This window comes from Emydura macquarii, unplaced genomic scaffold, assembly GCF_026122565.2.
Source record: "Emydura macquarii macquarii isolate MOO-44397 ecotype Brisbane River unplaced genomic scaffold, CSIRO-AGI_Emac_v2 contig_2473, whole genome shotgun sequence".
Taxonomy (NCBI): Eukaryota; Metazoa; Chordata; order Testudines; family Chelidae; genus Emydura; species Emydura macquarii.
Window position 1 is genome coordinate 5,887,694 of NW_027132610.1, and position 19,597 is coordinate 5,907,290.

The 19,597-nt window shown below is 36.7% G+C and overlaps 1 protein-coding gene across 3 annotated transcripts in view; it reads left to right on the forward strand.

Annotated features, from left to right (window-relative positions):
• Nucleotides 1-626: 626 nt before the first annotated feature.
• The window catches only part of TNFRSF19 (TNF receptor superfamily member 19), a 114,897-nt gene continuing 95,926 nt past the window's right edge, over nt 627-19,597 (forward strand). The window contains exons 1-3 of one of the 3 annotated variants that reach the window (XM_067562876.1): nt 627-736; nt 1,040-1,133; nt 18,094-18,197. In XM_067562876.1, the coding sequence (XP_067418977.1) occupies nt 18,129-18,197 (69 nt within the window). In that variant the 5' untranslated portion in view covers nt 627-736; nt 1,040-1,133; nt 18,094-18,128. Of the gene's footprint in view, nt 737-1,004; nt 1,134-6,841; nt 6,978-18,093; nt 18,198-19,597 lie in introns of those variants that run through there. The other 2 variants (XM_067562877.1, XM_067562875.1) reach the window with 2 other exon arrangements.

A 19,597-nucleotide genomic window follows, 5' to 3' on the forward strand; every position in this document is an offset into this window, starting at 1 on the left:
CACAGTTGAATCAGGCCCAGAGTGTTTAAATGATTTGCACAAGGTCACACAATAACTAGCAGTGAGGAAGAGAACCCAGGAATTAGTGCCTGGTCTCATCATTAGACTCACTGCTACCAATCCAAAAAGGTAAATTCTAGTTTACAATAGGATGAATAGTCTTCTCAACTTGGAGTTTCAGCAATGAAGCAAGTTGTTAGAAAATTTTAAGATCTCTCTTGCACAAAATTTTTCCATCACAAGTAATGTGTGTAGGCGTTTTTTTGGTGGGGTTTTTTTTTTTTTTTTTGGTAATTGCTTGGCAGCTGTAATAAATCGCCCTGTGTGTTTGACAGCCAGGCCATTGTGGAAAATCGCGTTGTTTTTCAAAGCTAATGCTCATTTGAAAATTATCAGGAATCTTATCACACAAAAAAGCTTCTAGCATTCCTTCTTGGGAGGAAATTTGGAGATAAACTTTAAAAAAAAAAGCCTTGTGCTTCTCACAATGGACTAACCTTGTTAGAAATCATGCAAACTTTTGTTGCTAGTCTCTTTAGCTGTATTCCCCCACAGGCTGTATTATAGCTCTCTAACCAGTCCCACGGCATTGAATGATGTCATGGGATCTGCAGTTCAGTGAGATGAAAGGGATAAAGCGGAACCCGCTGGCACTGAGGAAAGCTTCCAACACACAATCCACAACATAGCTTGGGAACTGAAAAAGCTACAGATCCAGCCACTCAACTCTAAGCATGTAAGAATCATGTACATTCTCCTATCACAAAAAGGGGGAGGGCAGGGGAGAACTAAAGTGATCCATTTTTAAACAAAAGAATTTAAGATTGGAAGGCAGAATTTAAGAGTACAACTACCTGCTGAAAAGAGAGCTGTTTTTCCTCTCCAAAGCACTGCCTTTGATGTATGGCAACTGATCACTGATCAGATTACAGGCATTTGGTCTCCCTGTTCCTCTGCCTTTGATCTGCATGGTTAATTTTATTTTCCTGGATTTGGAGTTTTGTCTGGGCTTGTGCTGACATACTTTTTTTTTTTAAAGGAGGTAAGGTAAAAGCAGTTAATACTGAGGCTCTGGCAGTGTGAAATTAAGTTACAGAAAGGTTGGCTATTGGAAAAACTTCAGCATATAGCAGGTACTGCTTTTAGTATTTCATTACAATCTTTTATTGCAGGATTTTTCAAAAAACTGACAAAGCTAGTTTATATTAGAATGTAAAACTGAAATGTACACAGTTTAAAATATACAGACCTATGTTAGACTGCAGTAAGTAGTTTATGCAGTATTTTTATTTGAAAAATCTATTATGCAAAGTTTTATTAAAGACAAGCAACCCAACAGATACAAAATCAGAGATCTAAACAAAATTAAATCAATTTCAACTAATATTCTTGGTGTAAACCACTTTATACTGCAGAGATTGTAGTCTGTCTTTTGCTTTGTAAATTTATATTTATTTAATACAAAGGTTGTGGGACTTCGAAGTACATTACAGATTTTTTAAATTAATATAAAAACAGATTATGTCTGTTATTATTACTAGGACTCTTGCATACCATGCATACTTTATTCTTCCCCCAGTCCATTTGTTATCCCTGTATATTATGCATTCTCCAAGCAATACTTTTAGTTGTAATAGTTGCAGACTCAGGATAAATTTTGCAATAACAGGTATGTTTTAACTATAATATCTTGATTTGTAAATGTAATGACATTTTTAAATGCAAAGTTGTTCATTTTAGCATTTAAAAATTAGAAGAACTATGTAGATTCTCCCACATACTTGCTGATACAAATAACACCTTAGTCTGACATTAGCTTCCTTTAAGGCATTTTTTGTAAAATATTAACCACATCTACAGTGAAATCCTGGCTCCAGTGAAATCAATGAGACTTTTTCCACTGAATGAAGCCAGGCTTTCACCCCTAGTTTTTTATATTCAGGTCTCCAAATTCATGTTTAAATTTAATCAATTACTGTGTGATTTTAAAAAACAACCACCAATTGTTTTAATATGTTTGAGGAATATCCATTCATGGTATTTAATAATTATATAACATGCACTAGCATATTTAAGGGCTAGAATTTAGGTAAGTTCAGGCCAAATTTGCAAATGCTCAGTTCCCACAGTGGAACTAGATTTTTAAACAGGAGATGAACTCTCACTAATGCATCTAATGAAGGGCCAGATTTTCAAAGGAGTTCAGCATTCAACTGCTGAGGTCTTTTGAGACCCTAAATGTCTATTTGAACACCTTAATTTAAAGTTTATCCACCCTGAGTACAGCATTTTACTACAAAACTGCAGATGACAAATAGAGCCAACATAAATCATGATATATTGAACATTCAGCAAAAAGGATGTCAAAAAAGGGCAGTAAAAGTTTATCAACCTATTAAACATCAAATAGAAATCTTTATACTTAGCTAGCAATTTATATGCAACTACAGTAATATGCAGAACTATTTTTCCCATCCTGGATAAATTTAGGTAAGAAAAGATAAAATTATCAGTACATTTTAAAAATATGCAGTCAGGCTTCATTAATCTGTAGCAGTCTGCAAACTTCATTTCATTCCAAATTAAAAAACAACAAGCTATTCTAGACTACATATATAAAGTACATTTTACTTTTTTCAATTATCCGGAGATTTTAATAAGTCAATCATGGATCAACCAGGCCTGATTTCAACTATAATTGACTTCCCACATAACCAATTAAATTCACATTCCTTTTAGAGAGTCCATTACATTATAAGGAAGGCAATTAGCATTATATGATTAATATGTTGTCAGGAAAAAGTATTATTAAAGACACAGCTAGGGTAAAAATGCAGTATATGTTGTTATTTAGAAAAAAACAATTATTGTCTTAATTATTTTGAGTATGCTTAAAGATGTGTTTCCTGTTTTATTCTACTGACTAGACATCTTTTTTTTTTAATCACTCTTTTCCCCACTTCTTGTTATTTTATTGACTTGTATTACCTATTACTTTTGGAAGAAAGTTTCAAAACTTGCATCTATTTGCTGTCAAGTACTAAGAAAGATGTACAAGAACTACTGTATTTCATTGGTTTTAGTTCACGTCATAAATCAAAAGTTATTTTAGTGTATTATGAACTAAATATAAGTAAAATCACCATAACGGCCTGATCCTGCAAACACTTATGTGAGTAATTTTCTCACATGAGCAATCCTACAGAAGTCAACAGGACTGCTAATGTGAGTAAAACTTACTCAACATAAGTACCTTTGCAGTATTCGAGCCCTAACATTGCATTTTGGACATCAGATTTTTCACTTATGCCAAAAGATGCCAGGGTTTTTAAGTAATCTTGCCCAATTGTTAAACACAGATACATTTCAAGCTAATTAAACTGGAAAATAAATGCATGCATACAGCAAAATGAGCACTAAAAAGTGATAGCGCAGTGGGAGATATCAAAGTACAAGGAAAAAAAACCCAGCAATTTAGTTACTTTAAAAAGCAACACTATAATAGTTTAGCCTTTCATGCATCTGGCTTTTAAAGATTTAATAATAAATAACAATGCTTGGTATTTTTAGGGCTTTAACATTTACAAAGCACTGTATAAACACTGATTAATCCTCAGATTTAATCTGTACAAAGAGTTCACAGTGCTTTTTTTAAGCAAATCTGGCTAGAGGAGGACTCATGTAAATACTAATTAAACAGTCTTGAGCAATTCTGGATTAGCACTATTGATCCATTTCCACCGATTGTTTTAGATGTCATGAACATTTTGATATTTGTAATAGTTAAGAATATCAAAAGACACTGCAGGGCTATACTGACATCAGTTTCCAGAAGCTGTCATAACAAATGTAGATCTATCTGGTAGTTCAGTTGAATTGTCATAATTTCCTATTGCTGCACAATTTTACAGATATGTCATGCAACTTTGTCTTATCAAAAGGGCCAACGCAAATTACTTCCCAATTGTTTCCCCTGTGCCTTCTCTACAACAGAATCTGCTTCTACCGTTTTTGTTACCACATTAGCTACTGTGCATTGAGCCTGTTTATTACCTTTCATGAAAGAACTAGCATTTTTTAAAATATTGATCAAACATCACATCATTTAAAATGTTTCCAATTTTCCACATTCCACAATGTGCATGGAATTGACTCATCCATTTTATGTTCATAGGAAAAATCAATGATATTTAAAAAGTGGATGATGGGATCTGAGTATTCAATATTATGGTCTGTGTGTTGCCCTCAATGCAAATGCTGTAACTTTCTCAATGGGAGCACCGTATAATGACAGACTTAATACATTTTTATATGGTAATTCTCAGGGTTTATCAACTTTTTCAGATCTCTGGGATGCTTTTTTAGCATATTTTCCAAGTATATTACTTTGAAATAAATATCTGAATCTCCGGTTGTGAGGAATCACGGATGTCAACACAAAACAGATAACATACTTTTAACAGCTGTCTGTAAATAGCAGGAGGATGTAGAATTCTCAGTACACTGCAACAGCTGTCACTCACAACAGATGCACCATGGTTGTACTATAGTATGTCACTCTTTATAAAAATTCCGGCCTCCTACAGTGTTCCCTCTGTTAAGGGTGCTTAAAAAAAAGTAATCCTTATTAGGCACTTTTTTAATTAATTATAAAATTGTTCAAGTACATTTTAAAAATGAATAAACTACTTATTCTTGTTGGAACCATTTACCTCCTATGACCCAACTGAATACATTACATTCTCTTTTTCTTTATCATACAGTCAAGTACATGATTAGTGAAAGAACTCTATTTTACACCATTATAAGCTCTAAAGTTTGAGTTCTATGGATGAAAACTGCTAAATAAGCACTAAGGTGGGTGAGGTAGTATCTTTTATTGGACTAACTTTTGTTGGTGAGAGAGACAAGCTTTCAAGCCACATAGAGCTCTTCTTCAGGTCTGGGAAAGGAACTTGAAAGCTTGACTCTCTCTCCAACAGAAGTTGGTCCAATAAAAGATATTACCTCATTCACCTTGTCTCGCTAATATACAAGGACCAATACAGCTACAACCACATTGCATACATAAATAAGAGCTAGGCATTAATTATACCTGTTTTGGAGGACTTGAAAAAAATCCTTATTACTGAAATATAGTGATTAGCTATCTAAAATTCCTATTACTCATTGAATTTTTTGACTCAATCTCAAAATCCATTTCCAGTGAATTTGTATTCACCCTCTGCTCTGTTAAATTTTAGTGATTTCATCAACTGATTCATTAGAAACAAAGAGCCTTGAAATCAAGTACTAACAGAGAAAGTATTTGAGCCTGATTCTCATCTCAGACTATTTCATCATAGGTGAAATGCCACTGACTACAACAAAGTTATTGATTTACACCAGGGTACATGAAAGGAGAATCAGGCCCTTTCAGTTTACCTGTAAATGGAATATTGTATGCAAGGGGCTGCATTACATTTAGCAATGTATTTTTATGTTGTTCTTCCACTACTGTGGTAACTAACTGAATTCTGAAAAGTTCCAGCGGGGTAGTATGTTAGTCTGTATACAGCAAGAACAACCAGAGTCCCGTAGCCCCTTAAAGATGAACAAATCTCTGCAGGCATAACCTTTCATGGGCTGCAACACAGTTTGTCAGATGCATGAAGAGGACTTCATGCATCTGATGAAATGGGTTGCAGCCCACAAAAGCTCATGCCTGCAGAGATTTGTTCATCTTTAAGGGGCTACAGGTCTCTCGTTGTTTTTATTGAATTCTGTAGTATTTTAAATTTCAGGACATGGAAAAAATAAAATAAAAACATGGGAAGGAGGAAAAGGAGGTTGCACTGTGTGGAGAAAGAGCTACGAGGTGGAAACATCTTTCCCCACTCCACTGCTCTCCTGAAGCAATGAGCATTTTTAGTGAGAAAGGACACAGTGCTTAGAAGTTGGAGGATGTATACTAAGTTAAATCAGTGAACCCCAATTCAGCTGCTGCTCCCAAAGTCTAATCACTTGATGCTAAATCAACAGGCTGCATGTGGTGCAGCACATACGAACCCTGGCTTTTGACGAGTTGAGTGAAAATACACCAATAAGTCATCTAGCCTCATTACAGCATATCCCGAAGAGAACTCAACGGAGTGCTCCCCTAGCAAAATGAGGACACTGGTCGAGTTCAATCACGAGCAGGCGGACTCCATCCTAGGATCATTTTGCTACCCGAGTCCCTAGTGGTTTGATTAGCCGCGCCTCTCTCCAGGCACCAGAGTCTCTGCCCTGGAGACAGTTTCTTCGCGCCTCACGCGGCAGTGCCACCTTTCCCCTGCCGACGGCTCCCCACAGCCAGCCAGGCCTCCCTTCACCCCAAAGGCCGTGCCGGCTGGGATGCTAATCAGCTATCCGGGCGTTTCGGGAGACCTGGGGAAGGCGAAGCGGACCGGGACACTTGACAGGCAGAAAACGGCCAGGCCCGACTGGTCTCAAAGCCCGTCACCCCCAGCACCGCCCACCGCCGTGCCCGGCAGGGGTGCCTCGCTCGCAGCCTGAGGCGCCTCCAATCCCAAAACGAGGCGCCGCGCCAAGGGCCCGGAGCTCGCGCGCTACCGACGCGTCCCCCTTTCCCTGCCGCTGGGAAGCGTTCTTGGCCGAAACGCACGTGCGGAAGCGGACCCACAGGAAACCCACCGGAGCCTGCCCAACCGCCACCGCTCCGGCCTGCCCTGACCCTCGCAGCTTTTAAGTTCTCCCTCCTACCTCGGCAGCGCCGGTCCCCGCTCCGGAGCGCATGCTCCTGAGACCTCACGTGCTGCCGGGGTGGCTGATTGGCTGACCCGGGTCACCTGACGGTACTCGAGCCCAGCCTGCGGGAAGGGAGGGGAAGCGGCGGGCTGTTGCCTAGGCTACGGGAGAGCGGAGAGAGCGCTGGGCAGAGGCGGCGGCGGCTGAGGGGAGCGAGCTGACTCGGTGCGGGACCCTCGCGGCGGCAGGTGTGTGAAAGCGACCTGTGCGGCTAGACGCCCTCCCCCCTCCGGGGAGCGGAGCGGAGCGGAGTGCGGACAGGAGGAGGCTGGGGCGGGTAGCAGCAGGGACGGGGCAGCGGCGGGGCTTGGGGCTGGGTCGGTTTGAAACTTGGAGCAGGGACGGCGGGGGGCCTGGGGCTGGGTGGGAGTAGGTTGGAGCTGGGGGCAAAGGGCTGCGAGCCGAGTGTCTTGAGTGACTCTCCAGTTCCCCAGCTCCGGGCGGCTGCCCTATGTTGTGCAGTGGCCTTGCCTGGAGTTAGGTGCTCCTGGGAGCAGTGAGTCCCGAGAGCCCCTGGCGTGTCCCGATGCCTTCACTCTCCCGGCTCCCCTCATCATGCTGTTGCCGTGATCCTGCCTGCGTTGCTGCACCAACAGCAGCACTTGCATTTCAAGGGGAGACAGCGCTAGAAGTGATGGAAACAGCCTTCCTCCTGAAACGTGCTGTTTTTGTGTGTTTCACTTCATTTGATCCGTCCCATAATGTATCCAGCTCTAACCCCTCCTAGCTTACATCCAGAAGCGCTTCACAATTTATGTGTAAGGTGCCAAGCAAAATACAAAGGCTCATGATAGATAATGTGTAGTAGCTATGAGCTCAGCCCTGCATGCAGATCTCAATAGCTAAGAGCTGCTTCTCGAAAGCAGACAAAGGGATTTTGACCAGCATTGGAGAGAGATGTACTGAAAGCAAATTGTTTCTGAAAGATGTCTTATTTTTCATGAGAATGTTTCATTTTAAAAAGTTTAGTACATCAGTATTTACTTGAAATAATTTGGGGGTAAGGAATAATAGGACAGAAACTGGCATATTCTTTCTTGGCTGGGTGGGAGGTGGAAGATGAAAATACAAAATAGTGTTCTTTTGAAAACTTTTTGGTTATTTAAAGAAGACAGAATAACCCTTAGCTAATCTGTCCTTCCTTATTCACTTTCTCCATACCATTCATGATTTTATAGAATAGTCCCTGTCTTTTTAATCTCTCCTCATATGGAAGCTGTTCTACACCCTTAACATTTCTACATTTACTGTACATTTACTGTACAGTAAATCTTTCACATGAATGGTTTTATTGCATTAACAAAAGGTCCAGTTGCATTAAATATGAACAAAACAACAGATTTATTCAGGTCTGTGAACAAGCTGGGTAATTACTAGGTAATCTTAGTCAAGTACAGTTTCACTTTTATCACATTTTAAGACAACTTCATATATATATAAACAGGAAGCTTTTCATTATATAAGCAAGATTTATAGAAGTGGGAATATGTTTATTTTGTATGATTGTTTATCACATTTTATTTCAGAGAATTGTACTCTATTAGTAAATGATTTACTCTCTACCACTTTAAAATGTTAGTAGTTTGGATTGTTGACTAAGGAGATAATTATTTAATTTTACTGATCTTTTTCCCCACTTACCTTACATCAGTTTTTTAAGTATAACTGATTCCTTTTATTCTGTATTTGCCAGTTCCAGTCCTAATATAGGAGAAGGCTGACCATACCAATCCAGTCCTATGCCATTTAAAATGTTCCATCCTATCCCAAACCTTTCAAAAATGGTCTGGTTCAATGTAACACAGTAGGACCTTTTGAAAGTCCAGTAGTACATAAAAGCAGCTCTTGTAATTTTTTTAGATAGGTACAATAATCATAAAGTTAAATATTGAGTGTTTTAACATAGCAGAATACTTCTGAAGTAATCTTGATGAAAGAGCCAGCAATGTACAGTAATATAAATGGAACATAAGAGCATCATATAGACCTTTCCATATTTTATTGTACTTGAATATTTGTACTGAAATGCATTCATAAGTACCCACAATTGAAGTTCTAATATAAGATTTTACTCAGCAAAGTAATTTCTTGTAGAAATTGAAGAGTGAGATACGTTAAACATGCAGCAATATTACATGCTGCTACAGGCCTGATCCTGAAACATGTGAGTAATAATTACTCACATAAGCAGTTCAATAGACTTCAGTGGAATTGGGATTGCTTGTAAGAGGAAGAGTCTGGCCCCAAAAGTTCTCTCTTTTGATGTAGTTATAGACAAAGCTTCATCATTTTGTGCTTTTTTGACTCAAAGATTTCCTTAAAAGAATAACTGATGTTAGTCTTGGAATTGTTTAGTTTTAGAACATAGATGATGTGCTAGTATAATAGTTTTATCAGCATGTATTTGGGTTGGCCACATCATTCACAAGTAGCAAAGCCAAGAGTGAATGATACAGTTCAGCTCCAACTCATGATGATAAAACCTTTATGCCACACTTAACTATGATGTATTCTATAAATACGACATTATGGATAGATCCTGTTTTAGGAATATTTTAGAAAGTTTAAAAATTATGGCACCTTTTTAGAGGTGCCTTTGTTAAATATGAATCCAGCATACAGTGCTCAGGGGGAGAAAAATGCTTCACAATTCATGTGAAAAAACCTCTAAATATTGCCAAAAATAGCATTTTCTAGATATAATAATATCATAATTTTAAGGTCCAATATCCGAGGCCTTCACAGAGGCAGAAGTGAATGCATGGCTGCCAAGTTCTGTGTAGCTCCATGTGTGACATTTTATGCAAAACATGTAATTAACTAACATTTTGTTGATTTAGTTGTAGTGACTGATATCTGATAGATACCAGATTTCTCACACGTTTCCCTGGAGCAGAGGGGGCAGGTGTGGCCAGGCAGGACCTTATTCTTTGCATCCTTCATAATAAGTGAGGGGAAGACTTGTGAGAAGCAAAAAGTAACCAGGGGAATCTGAGGGAAGTGAGGTTGCTGAGTGGTAGGAAACAAAGGAGAGGGGGGAGGATGAGGCAGTGGCACAAGCTCCATTAGTCCCTTCCCTCCTGTTAGTCCTTATCCCTATCTTTTGTCCGTTAGCTCTTGTCCCCACAATAGGTTCTTTTTATCCCCTTGCTTCTGCCCCCACTTTCCCTTTGCTTACCTTTCCTGATTCTGCAAGGCACTGATTCTGCTAATTCTATCTCCTTCCAGCTCTGTGGTTGAGAATTGGCATGAAGAGTAGAGAGCAATCAGAAAGGGAGGCAGAGAGGCTGCCTGCTGAGCAGATGTCATAGTGGTCTGAGGTGATGGGCAGGATAAACTGCACCCCAAACTTGTTGCCCAGAGCCCAGCAGAATGCATGAGGAATAGCTTGCATGTATGAGTGTTAAGTGGGTATGTTTGACATTTGGCAAATCTGTGAATGATGAGAAGTTGGGACTCTTCTGTTGCTATGGTATAAAATCCCCTTTACCGGACTCCCCAGGCCACGTTATCAGCTTAAAAGTCATGATACTTTTATGCATGGAAAGCCTGTTACGGGGCCAGAACTTAATCTTGCCAATCCTGAGTTGCAGTCTGGCGTTTTGTTGGTGAAATTCTACATTTAGGAGCAGAGGGAAGAAATATTTCAGTGAAATGTTAAGAGCAGAATGTTAGAATAAATTTTGGGACAAGGAATTATTGGACAGAGACAGGTGGGACAGTGTAATGTGCATGATAAATTTATCACATGGTTCTTTAATTTTATTATATATCACACTCACCACGTATGAGAAGGCATGTGTATATAATATGGGTTATATATGGTCATAAAACTGTGTTAATTAATATTTATGGGAGTTCTTTTACAAATTGAATGCAACGTATGGCCCTTGATTTCCTAATATAGTTTGGGTTAATATATCACCATGCATTTGCACATGGAATTATTCTTTGAAATTAGTAACCTAAGCCATCATTTTCAAATGTCCTTATTTTCATAAATAAAAAAACTTAATGTGGTTGATATCTAAGTAGTAGTGGTGTCTAAGGGAGATGTGGAAAATCTCCAAATCTGTTGAACTAATATTTCGGGGCACTCACTTAAGACTTGGAGAAACATTCTTTAGTGACTTGTGACTTTCAACACACATACAATAATTGGCTGGTGTACAGATGACATCAATGTAATGCCAAGTTGATACCAAGAGAAAACAAATTTGCCCAATGGCAACCTGTTATTAAGTATTGCAGTGTCTGCTTTTTAAGCAGCTCTTTCAAATTTGAGACAGAAACAGGAAACGTGCAGCTGGCACAGTTATGTCTCTTTCAAGACTTGGTTCCAGGTGAGTCAGTTATTAGTGTACCTCAACCCCTTGGATTATTTTTATTTACATTTCAGCATGAGCAGTGAAATTTTATTACTCTCTACTCTTGTACAGAACTCTTATGTTGTACTCTGATTGTTCTGCTTCTTACATGTAAGAACTGATTTCTGTCCTGGGATTTTGTTTTAGAGGAATTGGGACATTAACTTAAATAATTGCATGATATAAAACCACAGTCTTACATGTCTGCTGAAAAGATTTGAATAGCTTTTGCACCTATTAAGCCTGCCTGAGTGTTGTGAACATCTGGATATTAAACTTCACAAGTTTCTTTTGCAAGTTCTTATATTTATTTATAACTTAAACCCAGATATCCTTTTGATGATTTGTCATTTTTAAAGCTGAGAAAAACTCGAAGATTGTTCAGTTCATAAATGATGCAACCAATCAGTCAACTATGGTACAGCAAAACATGTAGATGACTTGTGAATGTCTATGATAGTTAGATGCCCATTCAAAAACACTTGGTTTTTGGAACTTGATGTTGAATTGTAACATTTTGGAACTCCTGATATTTGAAGGTGTTGGGTTTGGCAACAGATTTATAAAGGTAGTGGAGGTTTTTTTCAATAGAAAATATTTCACTGGTGCAATAAGAAAAACATTTCCACACTTAAGCTAACAAAAATGTGTCATTTTAGTACAGTGTGCACTTCTATATGCTTATTTAGGTTCTAAAAACCTGCAAGCAATATGCTGTAATACGATAATATTTAAAGGAACACAGTGACTGTGAAAGTTAAGATACAGGAAGGTATCAGAAATGAAAGGTTACTGTCAGTCTTTACAATACAATTTTCTGTACTGATGATTAGTCTCTGCCATCTGTTTTTAAGGATTGACATTTGTTTTTAATCCACTTGTGATTATAGTATTACATTATAATAGTCAAAATGTATTTATATCATTGGCTTTATTTCAACACTAGTTTTAATAAATTACATGTTAGCCAACTGATTTTAACACTATTAAAGTTTCAGGTTATTGCATATTGGAAAAAATGTATAATATGAATAGAGCTTCATTTCACAAAGTTAATATAGTTTTATTGCAGTAAAACTGTTACCTATAGCAAGTGCTGCATCTGGTGAATAATAAATCAAGCTGTTCTTAAGTTATGGAAAACTAAAGAAGAATTTAAGTGACTTGCTCTGAAAAACTATCCAGACTGTTTAGATTATGCCACAGCTTCATATTTGGGGTCATTAGGTTTAGTACACTTCAGCAAGATCATTTATATAGAAGTGTGAAAATAGTTATCAAAACAACAATTTTACACTTTAAAACTTGTTTTGACATTTCGCAGACCTATTTTCACAATGAAACAACTCTTAGACCAAAGTAAATATTTTCTCAAAACAATTGCTAATTTTAACTTTTTAAAGAAAAAAATGTGAAATGAAAAAATCTTATTTTTGAACTTTGTGATAATGTTGCGATTATGGAGATTACTATTTAGTGTGTTATAGATTCCTAATTATGTTCATATTATATTTTGTTTACCTCTTGTCAAACAAAATGCATTACTGAGGAATAGACAAAATGGTATAAATGCACATAATTTACTAATCAAATAATAATTGAACAGACAAATCAAAGCAATTTAAAAAGCTATCAATTTGTTTACTTCAAATTATTATTAATTGCTTTACTTAATGCTTTCTTGCCTTTTTAGCATTAAAGAAAATATATAATGTATTTAATTTTCTTCTATGAGAATGTGAATTTTTGATGCCAGAAAATGGACTAGAGTTAAATTCTGCCCCTAATGAAGCCAATATAAATTTTGCCATTGACTTCAGTGGGCTCAGGAGTTCACTCATATTATTGATTTCAAAGAATACAATGGTGATCTTAAAGTATACATACTATTGTTTCCTTAATTTTTTGTTTAATTTACCTGTATAATAAAAAAACCCACATTCATAGGGTTTCAAGCTAGATGGGACCATTAAATCATCTAGTCTGACCTATGTATCACAGGTCACTTAAATTTCATCCAGTTACTCTGTATTGAGCCAAATAACATGTTTGGCTAAAGCATTTCTTCCAGAAAGGCATCCAGTCTTGATTTGAAACTTAATAATTTGTGTCTAATACGAAGTTGTCGGACTTCACTTGCTAGCCATTGATTCTTCTTTAATTTAGAGGAGACATAAGAACCCTTTAGTATACAGGTATTTCCCCCTGTAAAGGTACTTACACACTGTAACCAAATCACCTCTCTGTAAGGAATTTTGTGGCTCTTTTCTATACCCCCCTTCATTTTTCAATATCCTTTTTAAAATGTGGACACAAGAACTGTATGCAGTATTCCAGTATTGGTCTCACCAGTGCCATATACAGAGGTAATATTACCTGCTTCACTCCTCCTATTTGTTACTTCTCTGGTTATACATCCAAGGATCACATTTGTCCTTTTTGCCACAGCATTCACTGGGAGCTCATGTTGAGTTGCTTATCCTCTGACATATTGTGCCATATTTACAAAGCTGGACCTCAAAAGTTAGATGTTTTCCCCCTCATTGTTTATATAGAAAAGCAGCATGTAACTCAAAGTTTTTGATAGAGACTCATGGATTCAGCATATTTATTTTTATTACAATTTTTAAGAGATCCTAACAGGCTTAGGCCTTAACGTATTTTGTATTAAAATCAGATTTCTTTTTAAACAGGTTTACTTTTAAAAAAGAAAAAAACTTAAGATAATTTAACTAATAAAATTTAAAAATCTGATTTTTACTTTTTTAATTATTTTTTTATCCACCCTGCTCTATTCTTATTGTAAATTGCTATTTTTTCAAATTAGAATGTTGTGAAGTACTAACTTAAATGTCTAAGTATATTATATCTGTGCAGTTACCTTTATCCTCCATACCTGTGATCTCATCAAAGATTTAAATAGGTTTGTTTGGCCATATTTTCCATAACACCAAGCTGACTGACATTAATAATATTCCTCTCCTTTAATGCTTTATACATTGATTCTCGTATCAGCTTTTCCATTATTTTGCCTGGAATTTATATCAGGCTAATCAGCCTACAGTTACCTGGGTCATCCCCCTTACACATTTTGAACTTTGGCACAACATTAGCACTCTTCCAGTCTTTTGAACTTTCCCTGGTATTCCAAGATTTATTAAAAATTAACATTGGCAGACCAGAGATTTCTTTAGCTAACTCTTTTAGAACTCTTGGGTTAAAGTTATCCAAACCTGCTGATTTTTAAAATGTTTATCCCGCAGAGAAGTAAACATCCTCCTCCATTACTAATGGGCTGTAATCCTCATATCCTCTGTCATCCTAATATGATGTACTTACATCATTCTTCTTCTTTCAAAATACAGAACAGAAATATTTATTGAACACTTGTGCCATTTCTGCATCATTATTAACAGTTTTACCGTCTCCAACTAGTAATTAACCTATACCATTGCTAGGATTTCTTTTTTTCCTATTATATTAAAAAAAACAACAACAACAAAAAAAACCCCTCTTTCTTATTAGCCCTATCAGCCATGCTTTTTCTCTGGTTGCTTTAGCTTCCCATATTAATTTTCTACAGTTCATAACTTCTAATTTATATTGATTACTATCTATTTCCCTCTTTTTGCATTTGTGATATATTAGTCTTCTAATTGATGCCTTTGTTATAATTCAGAGCAAGTGCACTTGTATTTCCCCTCCTTACTCCCTAAAAAGCACTTACTCTAGGCTCCCGGCTCCTCAGCTGTCACCTCTCTTGGGCAGAGACCCAAGTCTCTATCTCCTTATGGGAATGTTTTCAGGATGCACAATTCCTTGTCTATATCATGATATTTCCAACAAACCAGACTATGTAAACAGGCCAGCATCTTTACTTTGTGTTCTCTCTGAAGGGTATGTACAGCTGTAATTCCATTAGCAAGTTACCACACAGCTCTTTATAAGCAAGCACACTTATTCCTAAAATGTTTTTAATATGTTTTCTCTGTAATCTTTCAGTCAAAGAACCTACCAGCATGCTAATAAGCTTATGAGAGATGCCCACCAACTCCAACAAGGACTCTTGTAGGAGTCAGGCCTTCAATACCTCCCCTCCTAATGGCTTTTCTGTGGTTGATAACAGCTTTAGTTCAGAAACAGCACATCCATAAATAGATTAGTCTTTCCTTTATAAAACTTGGGCCTTGAGACTCCAGGAACAAGTAATCATCAGATAATGGTCCTCTCCTCAGGGCATACTTTCAAAAGACTGGGTTTTTGCATATCTAGAGGTGGGGAATTTGCATTTACCTGCCCTTCGAGATTCCCCAGGCAAACCACTGGACACCATTTGTCCCAAAAGTCAGTTCTTGTCTGGCACATTATTCAGTGTAGTCCTTTGAAGTTCATAACACTTCTGAGGGCTCACATCATTACATCTATCCACCTAGTGAGGTTGCATACAATCCCAGCCCACACTAATACATAACCTTTGCATTTAATACAATGGACTCCAAAGATACTTAAACTTACAGCAATTTCATTGCAATATCCTTATTGAATTATCTGTTACAGCCTTCACGTCTCTTCTGAACCAGGAGAGACTTTTAGCCAACGTTGTCTTGATTGTGGAATCATGGCTTTTTGTCCATTTAATAAACTCTTCCTATAGAACTCCCAATTTCCATTCACATATTTCTGTGTACATTTTTCCTCCCAATCAATTTTGCTGATAATTTTAATTGATTTTGGGAAATTAGTCCTTTTGAAGCACCAGGTATTTATACTGAGACAGTCCTCTCTATTCGCCTATATTGAGTGTTAACAGAGAATGATCCCTAGGCAACCACCAACTTCTAGTCCAATGATTAATTAATCTTTGTCAATCATAATGAAGTCCACAAGAGTTACCTCAAGTTGAGTGTAATTTCTTTTGTGTTAGAAAATTAAAATCTATAATGTTCAGAAACTTTACTAATGTTTTACTACTGGCTGCATGAGACTTTCAGCTTATGTCTCCCATATTGAAGTGCATCATAACACAGTTTTAGTTTCCACATATTACAGACAGGTGCTTAACGAGTAACTCATAGTCTCTAGTTTAGTTTAATTGTCTATAACAGACCCTCACCAGTATTCCCTCTTGGGCTTTGTTAGTTAGCACATTGATCCATAAACATTCAACATCCTGTGGTTCTGAGTTATCAATAACTCTAGAACAAGTAATGGTGTCTTTAAAGTAGAGTCCCTCCCCCATCTCTTTTACCCACTCTATCCTTCCTGAACAGTGATTTTAACATTCTAATCATGAAAAATCATCCTACCAGGTTTCAGTAATACCAATTATAGCAAATTTCTTCAACAAGAATTTCCAATTTCTCTTGAGTGTTACCCAGACTCCTAACATTGGTATACAAATTACTTGTACATACATATTTTTCAGATACTTTATACAATTGTGTGATTAAATTGTTTCCCCAAAACCAAAAGCTGTTTTAACTGACAGTACTAGTATTGTAACACATACTTTGCAACTATTCCTGATTTTCAAACTCTTTCATCTGTATTTTGTCCTCTCTCCTCTCATTTGTCAGTTATTTCTACTCCTAAATGCAAAATCTCACTGAACTTCTCTTTACAATAATTTTGCTTTTAAACATAATTTAGTTTCTTTGTTTAAAGCTTTGTATCAATTTCCATTTCAAATAGCTGAAAGGAATAGTGTTACAGTGCACTAGAGTAAGAAAGGCAAATTGGTATTAATTCTTGCTCATTTGTATTTACAGAATAACAAATTATACATAGTACATTTATACTCTGAATCTTTGTATGCTGCAATATAGATTTTTGCACTGCAAACTCAATTTATATTTCTATTTGGCTACCAAACTCAGAAACAAAAAAATTGTTCCCAGTTGTCTTTTCACCAAAAACTTTTGTGGATGTGCAAATCATAAGCCTGTTTTAATATCAGCTGCTAAAAGCTTAAATGCAATACCTAGAGCCACCTATGTCCCTATCCTACTCTACCCCTTCCTTTCAGATTTCTGTTCCTCCTGAAAACGTATTCAACAAGACTTATGACTTGTCTTTCCTCGCTCTTCTTGTAATCCATTTTCTGAAACAGTGGTGTACTGAAATATAGCTGATGTGACCAAATTGATCACGGATTATGAATTTTTGCAATAACAGTTACTTAGAATGTGATGCAAAGTCCAGAGAAGGAATCCCATTGACTTTAGTGAGCTTTGCATCTTCCAGGTATGCAGCAGACTTCAAGTCAACTTCATGCACTGGAACACAGTTATGTCAGTGCATCTTGATGTTCTCCAGCCGCAGTTGAACAGCAATATCATATTATTCTGTACCTGTTGAAAGTGAATGGAAAAATTTGCATAGAAATTGAAATGATACATCACCTTTTGTCTATATAGCCACTCATTTAAAACAAGCAAACAAACCACAGTTTATAAATTAGGAATTATTTATTTTATTATTCATATTTTAGGAATTATTTATCTGAAACATTTGAGCAATGTTGACAAATATCTATTTCAGCACACTAAAATATAAAAAATGCTGAGTTTTACGTAAATGGTACAGTAGAATCTCAGAGTTATGAATTGACCAGTCAACTATACTTCTTATTTGGAACTGGAAGTACACAATCAGGCAGCAGCAGAGACAAAAAAAAGAGAAAAAGATACAGTACAGTACTGTGTTAAAAATAAACTACTAAAAAAAATAACGGAAAAGCAGCATTTTTCTTCTGCATAGTAAAGTTTCAAAGCTGTATTAAGTCAGTGTTCAGTTGTAAACTTTTGAAAGAGCCGTAACATTTTGTTCAGCGTTACGAACAACCTCCATTCCTGTAACTGAGATTCTACTGTACATTCAGAGTAAATTCATTGTTCAATTTGGCAATTAAAATTTCCTTTTTTTTCTTTTGATTTAGTTCTTCATAAGGGAAAGAGGTTTAACTCTTAAGAAATGGACAGTGAAGGATTACAAAGACAAGATAAAATAGTGAAGGTGTTATTACTCCTGTTAGTGTGTTTGGTAAGTAAATAATGAGCATTTCCTTTTCTTCGTCATGAATGTTGGAAAATAATTGCATAAACTTATGAAGTGGAGTAAGTTACATATTTTAATACAACGACTACTATATAGAATGCAGTATTTTGAGCATATCAGTTTAAGGCAAAGTCAATGACAATTAGTTATACAGTCTTCCAGTTTAAAAATTACTCAATTCAAATTACCTGTGCCACTTCTTTCCATCCTGCTCTTCTGCTCCCCTGCTCTCCAAAAAATCCACCATCTATGTCTAAACATGCCCATATGAAGGAGGGTTTGATTGGATAGAATAAAACATGTGTGAATTTAGTTCTTGTGCAACATGCCAGTCTAATGACTGGAAGAAGGTAGAGGCAAGATCCCCAGGGTTACCCATGAGTACATCATGGATCACCCCTCAAAGCGAGGTGCTGGATTTAAAGCATCTGAAGTACTTTATTTATCCAGAAAGCAGCGACAGCAACAGTAACTTCCACTGCCATGTCCATGTGCCTCAGCTCTGACCCAGAGAGACAATCTGTAGGAATAAAGGTAGTTCAGTCTCCATAACAGATTCATGCTTTGGCCTTTCGTCTGAAACCACGAAACAGGGTGATAATTTAGTGGCAATTGTGTGACTTTTGTAATGTAGATGCCCTTCCACTTGGAACTAGACTGACTACCAAAATGTGCTTTTGATGAAAGTGATTAGCAGAGCCTTAGTCATGTAATCAAAAAAGTGTGTGTGTGTGTGCTTGAGACAGCATGTTAAATTTACTGAGTTTGATGCTGTAGTAGGATTTGCTCATGGAGACCCTTGCACCTCTGCAAGGTCTCACTGATTTTACTGAGACTTTGTATTGGTGTTTTTGCTTGTGTTGCAGATTGCATAATCAGAACCTTATTTTCTAGTTGGTCAGAAGCTGTACTTAGAAATCATGGAAGGTAGACATTAATTGTGTGTGAATATTAGTACAAATCAAGAGAAATACATTTTTCTTTTTTTTTTTTTTTTTTTTTTTTTTTTAAGTGTTCATCCTAAACTCTGGGTCCCATTGAAAATCTCTTTAAAATATATATACTTAAATATATAGATTCTAGTCTTCTTCCCAGATTACAAAACAAAAATATATAGATGGTTTAAATAACAGAAACCCACTCTTGCTATTTAGAACAAATTAGAGGTATGAAAATATACGCCAAAATTTTCAAAAATGTGTGCCTAAAGTTAGGACCTAAATCTGTAGTTAGACACCTAAATAAGTCACCTGACTTATTTTCAAATATACTGGTCACCCACAAGTCCCATTGAAATCAGTGGGAGCTGTGGGGTGCTCAGCACTTTTGAAAATCAGGCCACTAATTTAGGTATCTAAATATGAATTTAGGAGCCCAGCATTACA